This window comes from Globicephala melas, chromosome 10, assembly GCF_963455315.2.
Source record: "Globicephala melas chromosome 10, mGloMel1.2, whole genome shotgun sequence".
In the NCBI taxonomy this organism is placed as follows: Eukaryota; Metazoa; Chordata; class Mammalia; order Artiodactyla; family Delphinidae; genus Globicephala; species Globicephala melas.
In genome coordinates, this window is record NC_083323.1 from 78,040,809 (window position 1) to 78,056,328 (window position 15,520).

Here is a 15,520-nt window from a genome sequence, read left to right on the forward strand (position 1 = left end):
TGTCCCAGCTTACCCTTCCCCGACCCCGTGTCCTCAAGTCCATTCTCTATGTCTGTGTCTTTATTCCTGTCCTGCCCCTAGGTTCATCAGAACCTTTTTTTTTTTTTTTTTTTAGATTCCATATATATGTGTTAGCATACATATATAGTATTTGTTAGTATTTGTTTTTCTCGTTCTGACTTACTTCACTCTGTATTACAGACTCTAGGTCCATCCACCTCACTACAAATACCTCAATTTCGTTTGTTTTTATGGCTGAGTAATATTCCATTGTATATATGTGCCACATCTTCTTTATCCATTCATCTGTCGATGGACACTTAGGTTGCTTCCATGTCCTGGCTATTGTAAATAGTGCTGCAGTGAACATTGTGGTACATGACTCTTTTTGAGTGATGTTTTTCTCAGGGTATATGCCCGGTAGTGGGATTGCTGGGTCATGTGGTAGGAACTGTTTACTTTTAAAAATTAGTTACTTATTACTTTGTCCTTGAGAGGACTTGAGGTATCTCATTATTTTAAAGTACATTCATCCCAAATTCATCATCCGAACTAAATAGAACGGAGATGCCAGTCAGTCTACAGCCAATCTTGATGAAACTCTCTGTGCTCAGAAACCTGGAATCCTACTTAGAGGTTTCCTTCCTCTTTGCTCCCTTTTATTGTCTTTTTGGAGTCCAGCTTTGTCCTTCTTCGTTTCTCTCTATTGTCATGGAGAATTCTGATAAGTGTTTTCTTCTAAAAAAGATAACAACTCAGAACAGAACAGGGTGGGCAAGCTGTGCCTCCCACAAGGGTGATTTAAGGGAGAAAAGGCCTGTTCTCTTTAAAAATCTACAATTAGAGGCACTCTTTGGGAGTAAGATATTGTCTCAAGAAAGCCTCTATTAATTGTAGGTAAGGACTGATACATTGGCTTATTACACCTACTATCATTTCAGCAAGGACAAATTCACTGTCTTAGTCAGCTGTTAACTCAGAAGGTTGTTAGACTTTTATGGTATTAATCTTACACACACACACTTACACACGTACACAATTTGAGCAGCTTTGGTCATCCAGCCCAGTACTTAGCATATTGTAGCACAACATATACTTTCGTATATTTTTATTAAGTTAATGGGCAGATGAAGAAGAGAGGCTGTAGTGTGTTCTTTGGGGAGATGGTTGACACAGATGTGTGTAGGGTCTGGATATGAAAGCTACCCAGGGTTAAAAAGTTTTGATGCAAGGATGAATACATTTCTCAGTCACTAATTTCTAAGTCACTAAAAAAAAAGTGAAACGGATAAAAACATCCTGACTTGGAATATATTCGTCTTATTTCATTGAGTTTTCAACTGCTCAGATATATCTTAAATTTTTTAATAAATAAATTGGTGCCCTAAAGAGTCACAAAAACATTCAGTGAGTGTAAGAGTGATTTCTGCCTTTTTTTCTACTCTCTTTTTTTTTTTTTAGATCATCAAAACTCTTAAGGATTTTGGAAGGATGATAATAATATGGCGAATTTTGTATATATTTTAAGTTTCTCTATCTGGATGCATCAGATTCCAGGTAACTTCAATGACACACAGCAATAGAAATTTACAAGGGCCTCAAAGAGTTAACAGATTTTTCAAACCTGGACAAATTCTACTGATCCTCATCTCAACGGTATACTTAGTTTATTTACATATTATAATTAGTATTTTTTAAAAAAGAAAACAACCGTTCAGAAAAACTGGAAGATGGGAAGCCAAAGCCAGAGGCCTTAAAGCAGTTTGGTTTTTTGTTTTTGTTTTAAATCGTATTGACTTAGCAGGAAGAGTTCAAACACGCTCACAGCGTAGGAAATAATCAGACCCAAGTGACCCACTTAGATGGGAAGAAAAAGTAATTTGCTTGGCATCTCCCAGATTGTTTTAAGAACCGTAGTAAAAAACAAAACGAGGAGGAATGTTTCAGAAGCCAATTCGGAGCCCAAACCCAAACCAAAAATCGAACCTGAGACTTTATAAGGGTGAGCAGAGCAATGGGCGGTAAAGGAAAACAGCCGATGGCTCCTCGGAACAAACCTGGGCACGGCGGGCAGGAGACGCCCCCGCCAGGGAGACCCTCGCTCGGTTTTCAGAAAGATGCTTCAGAAGCTCCATTTCCCTGCGGTTTCCACCCCCGGAGGCTGCAACCTCTGGTCGCGGGGCGGTGGGGACCGAAAGCCCGGGAAGGAGACCGTGGAGGGGACGACGGGACGCGAGCGCGAAGCGGGGCGGGAGAGCGTGGCCCGCGGGCCGCCCCTGCTGTTGTCCGGGGTGCTGAAAAGCCGGGGACGTCCCGGGCGGCGGCAGCCACTGCTCCCTCCCTGAGGGCGGGCGGGGGGTTCAGGCTGAGCACTTGCTAAGCCCGTCCTGGCCCGGGGCCTGGAGGTGCCCACCAGAAGGCGCTCCCCGGACCCTGCTGGGGTACATGTTGGGAGGCGGAGAGCATCTCGGATGCCCCTTCCCCGCCGCTCCGGGTAGCCCCGCGCGGCGACCCCGCTCCACCTGAGCGCTGACTCTCGCCGCCCGGCGCCGCTGCGCCCGCGGGCTGAGCGCGCAACCAGCCGGGGCGCGGGGGGAGGGTGCGGGACATGGGGGCGAAAGCGGCGCCGGTCCCGGGATTGGGGGGTGGAGGCGATTGAGAGCGGGGCATGCGCAGTGGGGCGGAGGAGGTGGCGATGGCCAGGGGAGGCGGGGGGACTGCTGTTTATTTGCAGCTGGGCCAACTCGGCGGCGCAGGCGGCGGCGAAGCGCGGGGCGCTAGCGGCAGGTCCAGCTGCCGCCGACTATGCCCGAGCCCACCTCCGGGCAGCCGCCGCGCGCCGCCCGGTCCCCGGCTGGGGACGATGCCAGACGCCCGGGAGAGGCCAGGGCAGCGGCGGCGGCGCGATGGTAGTGACAAGCTCTGCCCGAGGCGGCGGTGGGGACCGCGCGCCCTCCAGGCGGCGGGGCTGCGGACTTTCGGCGCCTGGGGCCGCGGCGCTGCTGGTCGGGGCGAGCTGCCTGTGCTACGGCCGCTCCCTGCAGGGCGAGTTCGTGCACGACGACGTGTGGGCGATCGTCAACAACCCCGACGTGCGGCCCGGCGCCCCGCTGCGCTGGGGCATCTTCTCCAACGACTTCTGGGGCAAGGGCATGGCCGAGAACACCAGCCACAAGTCCTACCGGCCGCTCTGCGTCCTCACCTTCAAGTGAGTCCCTCACCCCTTGCTCGCGGCCGCCGCCGTTTCTCCTCAGCCCCAACCCGGGCTGGGAGAAGTTACGGGACTGGCTTGGGGGCCGTTTCTTTTCTCGCCGCCCCTTCCCCTCCACGCCTCCCTCCTCTCCAGGCTGCCCACGCCCCTCTGCTCAGTGGTCCTCCGCCCGGCTGCTTGGGGCTCCCGGGGCGGTTCAGGAGGCGCGAGCCGGGACTTGGAATTGAGTTTCTCGAGAGTCTGCACTCTGGGCGGGCTGGTCTCTGGGGCCAGGGCTGGGAGGGGTCTGGTGGAGCCCACCCGCCTCCGCACAGCTCACCCCCGTGGTACGGTGGCCAAATGAGACCAGCGCGGGCCCAACGAGCTCCGGGCGGGTGGCTGTGGTGGTGAAGCTTCGAAGTTGGGGGTTTCTCGGCGGCTGCTGGTGAGCTGTGCAGACGGGGAGTGTGTCAGCTCCTTGGGAGTCGTGAGCTGCCAGGGCTTGCGTGGGTTTGGGGAGGAGCAGCACAGCGGGCAGAGGCGCTCTCCCGACCTGCAGACTTGGCTGCTCCTGGAGCCTCGCCGATCTTCGGGAAGGGCTCCAGATTTAGACTTTAAAAGGTGCAAAGGAAGGCAGGAAAGCGTGGGATCCTCTGGGGGTCCTGGCGTCCCAGTTGAAGTAGTGTTTCTTTTACAATCTCGGAGTCATGATTCAGCATTTCAAGTGTGAATAAGGTGCAAAGGGAATCGGGAGAACGCCAGGGTTTTGCGGGCTGGAGTATTTTCTTGAATTTAAAAGACGGCTAGCTTCAGGTGGAAGGGGAGAAAGGCTGATGCTAGGGGAGTGCTGGCTCGCGCGTCATGAGCTTGACTCAGCTCCTTATAATTTGGCTCAGCATTTAAGCTTAAAATGTGCTGGACAGAACTGTTGAAATAATATTGGTTCAGTAACATCAGCGTTTTAAGCATTTTCCAACGGGTGTAATATGAACCCGTCTTTGTGGTACTGGTCATTCGAGACAGGGTAAACAGCTTGAAAAGCCTGCCCAGGCCGGGAGGCCGAGGTCTCTTGACAGGTGGCTGATAACTTAGAAAAGGAAACCAGAGCGATTGTACTTAATTCTTCAACTGAAAGTTGAATGTTTTAAGGCGGGTGAGGAAATAGCACATTTGACTCTGAAGAGAGTATTTTATAAACATTTATCCTTTTGGAAAGCGGTTTTGTTTTTCAGCTGAAAGATAATCTCAGCTACTAAGTTGCTCAGTCCGTTTTTTCCCTAAATGTTTCTTAAAATGGCACATTCTTAGATGGCACGATATGTGTATAACTTCTAAATTGACCTGCTTTTTCATTTATTACAGAGGTTTGTTGATTAGTTTAAGGTGTGGTAGCTCACAGCATGAGGTGTGCTGGGCTTATAACAGCCACGGAGACCATCTAGGTCCCTCCTCTGAGCTTTTTCCATGTACAAAGATCAGGGTCAAATGCCTGTGCCCACTTGGTGGAGGGTGGGGAAGAGTGTCTTCACTTCTTGACTTTCTAAAAAAAAAAAAAAAATTTAATTCGTGCAGGAGGTGGCAGGGACAGAAGAGAGAGAAGGGGAGGAAAGGAGTAGACAGTGAGGCAAGGCCGTTGATGAAGAGGAAAGCAGGCGGTTGTGCAGAACAGGGGCAAAGGAGAAGGAGAATTGAGGGGGCAGGGGGCACCTCTTCATTTATGATGCTCACTGGTTATAAAAAGCAGCCTGGTTGCTAAGATGCATTGCTCTTTGCAGAGTGTGTCTTACTGGCTGTGTAAGATATACCTTTTTTTTTTGAGATTGAGTTACAAGTCTAGGGTGCACTAACTGGAAAGTAATAGTGCCTCTTCAGAAAGAGAAATTTAACTAACCTTTCTGTACTCACAGGCATTGATTCGAATAAGATGTGGAGGCTTTCTCATCACAGTCACCTGAGGTGAAACTGCATCTTCCAGCGCAATAGCGTGAGGATGGGCATGTATAAGGGACGCCGTTAACGATGTTAGGCCCACACAACTCTGAAGATTGTTGTAAGGAAGGACAGAAAATCACATTTATTAACTATTCAGTGTGAACCAAGCATTGGCCTAGGAACTTTACATAGATCATGACTTTAATGATTTTTATTTTAGGTAATCGGTGAAAACACAAAGTGGCCTTTGAAATATATTCAAACTATCTTAACTGTATCTTAAGCTTGTTTGAGCAGAAATTTTGAGAATTGAAAACCATTCAATTAATTAATGATTAATTTTGTTGTAAGAACACCTAACGAGATCTGCCATCTTAAATTTTTAAGTGCACAATACAGTATTGTCAGCTATAATGTTGTACAGCCGCTCTGTAGCACTTATTCCTCTAGTATAATTGAAACTATATACCTGTTGAACAGTAACTCTTGGTGCCCCTCTCCTCTCATCCTGCCCTTGGCAACCACCATTTTACTATCTATTTCTATGAGTTTGACTACTTTAGGTACCTCACATAAGTGGACTTCTGCGACTGGCTTATTTCACGTAGCGTAATGCTCTCCAAGTTCTTCCATGTTGTTGCACATTGCAGGATTTCCTCCTTTTTAAGGCTGAATAATATTACATCGTGTATATATATCACTTTTCTTTATCCATTCATCTAACGATAGACACTTCGGTTGTTTTTATATCTTGGTTATTGTGAATAATGCAGTGAACACGGGAGTGCATATATCTCTTCAAGATCCCGATTTCAATTCTTTTGGATATATACCCAGAAGTAGGATTGCTGAATCATATGGTAATTGTATTTTTAATTTTTTGAGAAAACTCTATCCTGTTTTCCATGGTGGCTGCACCATTTTACTTTCTAGCCAATAGTGTACAAGGGTTCCAAATTCTTCACATCCTTGCCAATGCTTACCTCTTTTTTTTCATAAAAGCCAACCTAACAGGAGTGAGGTGATAACTCATTGTGGTTTTGATTTGCATGATTAGTGCATGATTTGCATGATTAGATTTTGATGATTAGTGATGTAAGCATCTTTCCAAGTACCTATTGGCCATTTGTATATCTTCTTTGGAAAAATGTCTATTCAAGTTCTTTGCCCATTCTAAAATCAGGTTATTTAATTTCTTCTGCTTTAAGTTGTAGGAATTCCTTATGTATTTTAGATATTAACAACATATCAGATATTTGGTTTGCACATATTTTCTCCTCTTCTGTAGGTTGCCTTTTCACTCTGTTGATTTGTTTCCTTTGCTGTGCAAAGGCTTTATGGTTTGATGTAGTCCCACTTGTCTAATTTTGCTTTTATTGTTTGTACTTTTGTTATCACATCTAAGAAACCACTGCCAAACCTAACATCACGAAGTTTTTCCCCTGTGTTTTTCTTCTAGGAGTTTTATAGTTTCAGGTCTTACATATAAATTTTTGATACATTTTTGGGTTGATTTTTGTGTATGTTGTAAGATAAGGGTCTACTTTCATTCTTTTGCATGTGGATAACCAGTTTTCCCAATACCATTTATTGAAGAGACTGTACTTTCCCCGTTGTTTATTCTTGGAACCCTTGTTAAAGATCATTTGACACATATATGTGGGTTAATTTCTCTATTCTTTTCCATTGGTCTATATGTCTGTTTTTATGCCAGTACTGTACTGTTTTAATTACTGTAACATTGGAATATATTTTGCAGTCAGGAAGTGTGGTACCTTTAGCTTTGTTCTTCTTGATCTATTCAGGTTCTTTTGTGGTCAGTATGAAATTTATGATTTTTTTCTTTTTCTGTAAAAAATGCCTTGGGATTTTGATAGGGATTACATTGAATCTGTAGATGGCTTTGGGTGATATGGACATTTTAACAATATCAAGTCTTCCCATTCATGAACATCGGATGTCTTTCCATTTATTTGTGTCTTTAATTTCTCTCATCAGTGATTTGTAGTTGTAAGTGTATACGTTTTTCATCTCTTTGGTTAAGTTCATTCCTAAGTATTTGATTCTTTTTGATGCTATAGTAAATGAGATTGTTTTCTTAATTTTGGATAGTTCATGCTTAGTGTATAGAAATATGGCTGATGTTTGTACGCTGATTTTTGTATCCTGCAACTTTACTGAATTTGTGTATTAGTTCTGATAGATTTTTGGTGGCATCTTTAGGGTTTCTGCATATAAGATCATGTCATCTGTAAACAGTGATAATTCTACTTCCTCCTTTCTGATTTAGATATCTTTTATTTATTTTCCTTGCCTAATTGCTCTACCTAGGACTTCCAGTTCTATGCTGAATAGAAATGACAAGCGTGGGCATTCATGCCTTGTTCCTGATCTTAGGAGGAAAATTTTCAGTTTTTCACTGTTGAATATGATGTTAGCTGTGGCCTATTCATAAATGTTCTTTATTATGTTGAGGTAAATTTCCTATAAACCTAGTTTGTTGAGAGTTTTTTACCATTAAAGTGTGTTGAATTTCATCAGATGTTTTTTTCTGCATCTATTTACGATGATCATGTGATCTTTATTGTTCACTTTGTTAATGTAGTGTATCACATTAACTGACTTGCGTATGTTGAGCCATCTTGGCACCCCAGTGATAAAAGCCTTGGCACCCCAGTGATAAAAGCCATCATGGTGTATGATTTTTTTTAATGTGTCGTTGAATTTGGTTTGCTAGTATTTTGTTGTGGATTTTTGCATCTGTGTTCATCAGGGAAATTGGCCTATACTTTTCTTTTCTTGTAGTGTCTTTATCTGGCTTTGCAAACCCATTTTTTAAAAAACACGTTGAATTTTGAGATAATTGTACATTCCCATGCAACTGTAAGTAATAATATAGAAATCCGTCATATCCTTTATCCATTTTCCCTGGTGGTAACATCTTGCATAACTATAGTACACAGTCACAACCAGGGGGTTGACATAGATACAATCCACAGTTTTTATTCAGGTTTCATCAGTTTTACATATATTCTTTTTCTTCTTGTTGAATGTATATTTAGTCTATGCAGTTTTATCATGTGAGCCTACCATCGCAGTCAAGATATAGAACAGTTCTATCACAAAGAGCCTTCATGTTTTCCTATCATAGCTATAGACACCTAATTGATAACAGCTACTAATATGTACTCCATCTCTATGTAATTTTGTCATTTCAAGAATGTTCCATTTAGAACCATACAGAGGGTAAACTTTGAGACTTTTTTGCACTCGGAATAATTCTCTGGAGTTTATTCAGATTGTTGCATGTATCAGTAGTTCATTCCATTTTATTGCTCAGTAATATTCCATTGAATGCATGTATCACAGTGTGTTTAGTTATTCATCTGTTAAAGGACTTCTGGGTTGTTTCCAGGTTTTAGCTATTACAAATAGTGCCACTACAAACATTCATTTACAGGTTTTTATGTGAACATAAGTAGTTGTTTCTCTGGGATACATGTTCAGGAGTACAATTGCTGGGTCATATGGTAGTTGCATGTTTAGTTTTTTAAGAAACTGATAAACTGTTTTCCATCCATCCTATCAGCAGTGTATGTTTCTCTGCTTCCTCACCAGATTTGGTATTGTCACTGTTTTTTATTGTAGCCATTCTGGTAGGTGTGAAGTTGTGGCTTTAATTAGCATTTCCCTAATGGCTGATGGTGTTAAATTTTTTTTTCATGTGTCTATTTGCCTTCTGTATGTCCTCTTTGTTAAACTTTCTCTTCATATTTTTTGTTGATTCTCTAAATGGATCTTTTTCTAAATGTCGAGTTTTGCGGTTTCTTTATACATATTAGATATAAATCCTTTGTCAGATATGTGGTTGGTAAATATTTCCTTCTTCTCTATAGGTAGTCTTTTGAGCTTCTTAACAGGGTTTTTCCCTGTGCAAAACTCAAACTGATTTTTTTTATTAAAAGTATTATCTTTGATTTAGTGAATGAATGTCACACATACTAACGGCTAGAAATTCCCTTAAGAATAAACAATAAAAAAATTATTTATTTATTTATAAAGATGTGTAATGCTTTTTTTTTTCTTCTTTTTAATTTTTTGGCTGCACCAAAGATCCATACTGGGGATCTTAGTTCCCTGACCAGGGATCAAACCTTTGCCCCCTGAGGTGGAATCTTAGCCGCTGGACCACCGGGGAAGTCCCTGTAATGCTTGTTATTATAAAGGTACTTACTTGTGTAGAAAGAGACTATTCACAGTTTTTCTCACATAAGAAATGGGCAGCAGTTGAAGTGAGGAAATGGATTATTAGAATGTCTCCTTTTACCAGTTTGGAGGGCAGGGCACAATGGAAAATGAAGGCAGCTTATGAAGGTGCAGTGATTTGTATCATATCAATTTAGCTAACTGGAACTGCGACTTAGAAATTCCTTTCCTGTGTTGTACAGGGCAAGGGCTGGACAGGAGAAATTTCTTCAAGGTTTGGAAAGTGAAGGTGAAGTGGTTACCGACGAGGATTCTTGGCCTCCTTAATCAATAGAAATTGAACTGAGGCCAGACAAAGTCAGGCAAGGCTTTACTGGGGCCCCTGCTGCAGCAACAGGTTCCCTTGCCTGTTCTCGCTTCCAGAGGGAGGCCAGCTTGTTCCTTACAGGGGGTGAGGGTAGGAGTGTGTCCAGGGGTCAGGCCAGAGGGGTGACTTAGGTGGTTTGCCCACCCATTAGGTGGTGTCCGGTGCAGGGGGCGTGTGCAGCGTCCTGCTTGTGCTCAGGGCCCTTCAAAAGTGGCAGTTGGGTTTTTGGTCTCTTTGAATGTTTTATCCAGAATTTGCCCCAGCTGGGCATGCAAGCAGTTATTTTTAGTCCCATATAGTTTCTTTGTATTTTGTTGCTCAAGGAGAGGTTTCTCCAGGTGCAAGCATTGCAGCACTGCAGCAAAGGGTCTCAGGTTCCAGCCTGTCTCAAAGTGGCCATGTTCCCGAAAGTGCAGTCCCACTGCTCACCGCTGGAAAGCCAGTACTTGAGAGGAAAGGTTGGTGGAAAAGAAAGTTTGCTTATTTCGGAGGCGACAACTGGGGGAGAAGGTGGACCCATGTCCAAAGTCCAACTCCCCACTGACAATCAGCGGACAGGAGCTTTTAAAGGGGTGTTTCAGGGATGTATAGGCGGAGGGAGGGGGCCGTGTACAGGAACAGCACAATCAGCTCTGACAGTCATCTTGAACTTGGTCATGCGGTGGTGGTCTGATCAGCATCATCTTGATTGTTTTAAACACAGGGTCAGTCCCAGGGTTGGTTTGTGCCCATTTCTTTGAGGCCAGTTCTTGGAATTGTGGCAGTTTATGTGATGGCTACAGTCTGGTCATCATGTAGTTAACTTCTTCCACCTGATGGGGGTTTCAATATTTACAAAACAGCTCAAAAGATATGGCTCAGGATATTATCTATAGCCCTTGAGGAGGAACTAAAAGTCCTTGACTTTGCTTAATGACTAAACTATTTAGTCTTGTTTGACTGCTTTCCTTTGCTTCTGCATTTTCTCACTTCTCTGATTAAATTTTTTCTTTGACTAAAGATTTTCTACAGACAAAAGGCATGCGGAGGACATGGGGTCGGGGTGGGGTGGGGTCTGTCCTGGGAAGGCCACATAGGGTCCTGTTCTGTTTCAGCCATGTACCCACTCAGAAGGTGTGTGTAGGTTTGGTGTGTCGCAGCTCATGCTGGTTGCCCCAGGCTTGCTGAGTAACCTGCTCTGGTGTGCAACAGCAGCTAATTCTGCAGCTCCTCCGGAATTCTTCAGATCTCCTTTAGCTACTTGGAATCATAGTGCAGGTATGTGTGCAGCACTGTGGAGACTGCTGGCCTGTTTGCAAGCCACTCCCATAGTTAAAGTTGGAGCCTAGGAGGCTGCAAGAAACAGAAGTGTATTCTAGTTAATCTTTGTGGGTTCCAGTCCCTCCTTCCTTTCCCCTACTTCAAGTCCATCCTTCCTTCTCGAATGCCTGCCCTGCTGGCGTTCCACTTGTTATAGACACAGGAGCAGCAGCCTTGCATAGGCTATGTAAGGAGTTCCCATGATTGTGGAAGGTCAAAACTCTGCAGCAAATTCCTGCTGCTGTATCATTCCTGATCTGCTTCTCTGGTCAAACTTTAACCGATACAAATAATAATTTCTTTGTGTTGCTTGAAGTGAATTTAGAATTCTAATGAATTTCTGTCTCAAGTCAAATCTTCTGTTCAGTCTTTTCATAATCTCATTTCCAAGGACACACAGGAATATTTTTGGACTGTTGTAGAGCAGAATCAAAACATCTGTGAAAACTTAATCTGCAGCAGTAACCTTTTTTATTTTTCTTCTTTATCCTTCACTGGCCATGACATGTTTTTCACTGTGGAATCAGGTGAAGCACATTAAGTCACTTTGTAGACACTGAATTGACACAGAACCAAACCTCGTAATGCCCATAACGCCCACCTTGAAAAATGGTCCTGATTGATATAAAAGGTGCTTAGCTTTTAAAATTTTATTTCCTTTCTACCCCCCTTTCTCTTGAGGAGAAGCTCCTGCTGGATTGTTAGCAGTGCCATTCCATATCAAGAAGCAAGGAGAAGCTTCCTTCAACAAGAAAGGACCAGCGGTTTTTCCATGTTAATGATGGGGAAGCGAAGGCAAATTAAATGACCTCAATTCTCTTTCCAGGTTTAGGCTGTTGAATGATAGTATTCTACTAGTTCGCTATAAAGTTTTATTTTATTGAAGGCTCTGATGGTAATATAAACCAGATGAGTGAAAGTGGCTGGTTTAAAATGTCAGAGTTAAAAAATAGAATATCTTAATATGTGCAGCTGTAAGGATTTGCAACATTTTAATGTTTAGATCTTGAGAGTTTTTTTGCATCAGTTTGCATCTTCTAGTCACAAATGATATGCCAACCATGAAAATCAGCTCTAACCGCTGTGCCCAAAACCTAAAAGAAATGGTTTGATTTGACCTCTATGGGAATTCATTTTGAGATAGTCTATTGCTACAAGACATAATTCTGTTTTCTAAGTCTGTGATAGGAGACAAGTGAAGACTGTTTAGGATGTTTGACTAGATTGTCTAGGATGTTCAGTGATGGATGTAGTTAAGGAAAAATGTGATTGGAGGCAATAAAGATTTTATAGAGAAAAATGAATTAAAAAAGTCCTCTGAAAATTTCATGCCAAACTAAGTTTATCTTAGAAACCCCAAGACGAGGAGGTTAGCATCCTTGCCTGTTAGGATATGCTTTAGACGTAAGATAGCCTTTAGGCTACAGTCTGTCTGGTGGTGTAGGAGGGATAGAAAATGAGAGGAATATATTTCTGTATCATGAGGGTATTTTTTTTTTTTTTTTTTTGCGGTATGCGGGCCTCTCACTATCGTGGCCTCTCCCGTTGCGGAGCACAGGCTCCGGACGCGCAGGCTCAGCGGCCATGGCTCATGGGTCCAGCCGCTCCGCGGCATGTGGGATCTTCCCGGACCAGGGCACGAACCCGTGTCCCCTGCATCGGCAGGTGGACTCTCAACCACTGCGCCACCAGGGAAGCCCCAAACATATATACCTTTGAAAGAAAAAAACATTTGCTAAAAATTGACAGCTCAGTTATAGGTATAACTAACTATATTATATTTGGTGTTGATCTGTTCATTTTTGTTATTTACTGCCTCACTTCTGGAAGATTTTTCTTCCGGGACTTGCTTCCTTCTGTGGTCACTGATCTTCCTGCCCTCAGTTTCCTCACCCTTTCTTTGATGCAGTCGCTACTCTGAGTACTATGTGACAACAGAGACTGTAACGGCCTCCTCCTGACCGGCTCCCTTTTGCCTGACCCCTCCCTACGGCTTCCTCAGAGCCAGGTGAGGATGAGTTTTGCTTTGGCCTCAGGGCACCATCTCCCTGCTGCACTTCTGTTTACATTGGTGCCTTGGAACCGCATCCTTTGGTTCTTTATATACATGAAGTGATGACGATTTGCTGATTTATTCCTGGTCCTGGAGGGAATGCAAAAGAAGAGCAACTAAAATGATTAAGGGCCTAAGAGATTCTCCTTAGAGGAAAAACGAGAAGAACCAGATGTCGTTGTTTATTGGCTGAATGATCTAAGACTATGGAAAGCATTTAGAAGTATGAGAGCTGTAATGAAGGCAGGAGGTAAGAAGAAGAAAAATGAACGGGGATATAGGAAGACGGGAGAACTAGAACCGGGCTGTGGAAAGTCACCCGGAAGGTGTTGGAGAACCCATCATTTGAGACACCAAAAACAGAAGATGAGGGGTACATTTAATTTTTTCTTTTCCCAGGTTTATAGTCTTACTGGAAAAGAATGTATGTTGTGTTGCTGCTGAGAAAACTGGATATTTTCTGGCAAGCATGGCAACCATATGCAGCCTTACCTTAAGCTTTGAGACCTGGGTATTGTTGTTCTGAGTATCACCTGTCTTGAATCACTGGGTTGCTTAGGGCAGACCTCTGGGCTCCATCTCAGATCTGCTGGCTTAAAATATCTTGGGATGGGATTAGGAAATCAGCGGTTGCAACTAGCACACTGGTGATTGAGAATCCAGGGAAGCACTGGGACTCAGTGGAAGTCTATGTTTAATGAGGTTGAGATGCCCAAATCTGCCTGGCATGGCAGAGAAAGGACTCCAGAAGCTCATTGAGATAGGAATGTCGGGGTGCATTTATCACCTCGTCTGCACACACCTCACTCCCACCCTCTGCTGCATTCCCTGAGAGGGCCAGGTGCTTCTCCCTTCATTGAGACATTGAGAAATACATTAGTGAGGGAGTGCCTGCAAGGTTGGGAAGCTCTGTGTCGGCTCTTTTCTGTAGGCCGAGTGTGATGTGGGAGATGCTGCCATTGAGGTGGGTTTTCCGACTCCACTGGGGGTGATGGGAACCTGGAGTTCCAGAGGCCAAGTGACAGAGCTTAGCTGCCAAAGACTAGGTGAGAGCATTTGCTATGACAGGCATGAGGATGCGGTGATAATCAGAATGTTTTGACCCACAGGGATCATTGGTGGTGGCATGAAGTAGTCAGGCGGCCCTCTTAAATGTTACTTGATCTATATACCAGGAAAATTGCAGGTTCAGGGCCCAGAACTAGACACGAGTCACGGCGATGGAACATCACGACCTCTCACGCAGTTTCCAGACCCCTGCCAGTTCATTGACGTATGGCTGTTTGACTGAAATAGAGTTGGGGTCCCCTTGAGGAGGGACCCTAGTATATTCCCTAGTAGAAGTCTCTTGCAGAGATACAGGCTGTTTTTATTTTTTTCCTAAACCAGAGGTATTTTTCAAAGAAGAAAACTAAAAGACAGTAATGGGCTTTACCTAGAGCTCTAGGCTGTGAGGTGTGCATTGCTGGATGAGGGACAACCAATGACTTTCTTCTCCTCTCCTACCCCTCCTCCTGTGGCTGCTTGATGCCAAACTGTGTGACCCTGTGACCTTTCCTGGGAACAGGTGCCTTCCAATTGCTGTGAGCTCAGTATGGCCCACCCCCTTTCTGGGCACTTTTACGAAGAGGCCGAGGATTTCAGACAGAGACGGGGCTCTTTACGTTCTGTTTGCCAAAATCTGGAAGGCTTTCAGCCAGTAGGCATGACTATTAAGATTATTTTAGAAAAAAACGTTGTTTTACTTCCTATTGCTTGGCCTACCTTTATATGAGAAAGGAAGGCTAAATCAAATAAAGTTAGAGATTCTTTGAATAGAAAGAGAAAGATGATCTTTTCCAACTTCATGTAAGTTTATTTGTTCGTCCAGTAAACCTTCACTTAGAATCTACTGTGTGCTAAGTGAGATGGATACAGTAACAAAAAATTAATTTCTAAAAATGTATGAAAATGCTCATAACATTTGAGGAGTGTAGTAAAAGAGTTTTAAAAAACTGATTAAATTCTTTGATGGAAGTACGTTCAGGGTGACGTGGAACCTGAGAGACTGTCCTCTTTAGGTGGTGTTTAAGGTAGGCTGTTATCGCATCTCTGTGTGGACATTTCTGGTTATCCCAAACACCGATTCTAGTTTTAGATCTTACATCTTTCTCTGAGCTGAAGTCTGCCTCTCAGTAGTTAGTTAGCAGGCCCCGTGGCAAACTGTGAGTACTTGAACCACCTAAATGGGCACCCAGGTATGTCCATGCAGCCACGGAGGCCCAGAGTTGCCAGGTCTTCTAATATTTGAAGAGAAGCTGGAAGTTTTTATATGAAATCACCTGTTTTATTGTGTGACGAGCATGCACCAGGCACTGTGCTAGACACTGGGGATGTAGCTATGAATATGTCACAGAGCCTTTCCCCTGGAGAACTTGGTATCATTTCTGTCTGCCACCTTTCTCCAGGCTGAGTGTCCCCCATTTCCTCAAAC

General features: G+C 43.8%; 1 protein-coding gene across 3 annotated transcripts in view; it reads left to right on the forward strand.

The window, feature by feature from the left end:
• The first annotated feature begins 2,729 nt into the window (after positions 1 to 2,729).
• TMTC1 (transmembrane O-mannosyltransferase targeting cadherins 1) overlaps positions 2,730 to 15,520 on the forward strand; it is a 263,380-nt gene continuing 250,589 nt past the window's right edge. For all 3 annotated transcript variants that reach the window (XM_030830461.2, XM_060306111.1, XM_060306112.1), the window contains exon 1: positions 2,730 to 3,208. In XM_030830461.2, coding sequence (XP_030686321.1) covers positions 2,907 to 3,208 — 302 coding nt within the window. In that variant the 5' untranslated portion in view covers positions 2,730 to 2,906. The remainder of the gene's footprint in view (positions 3,209 to 15,520) is intronic.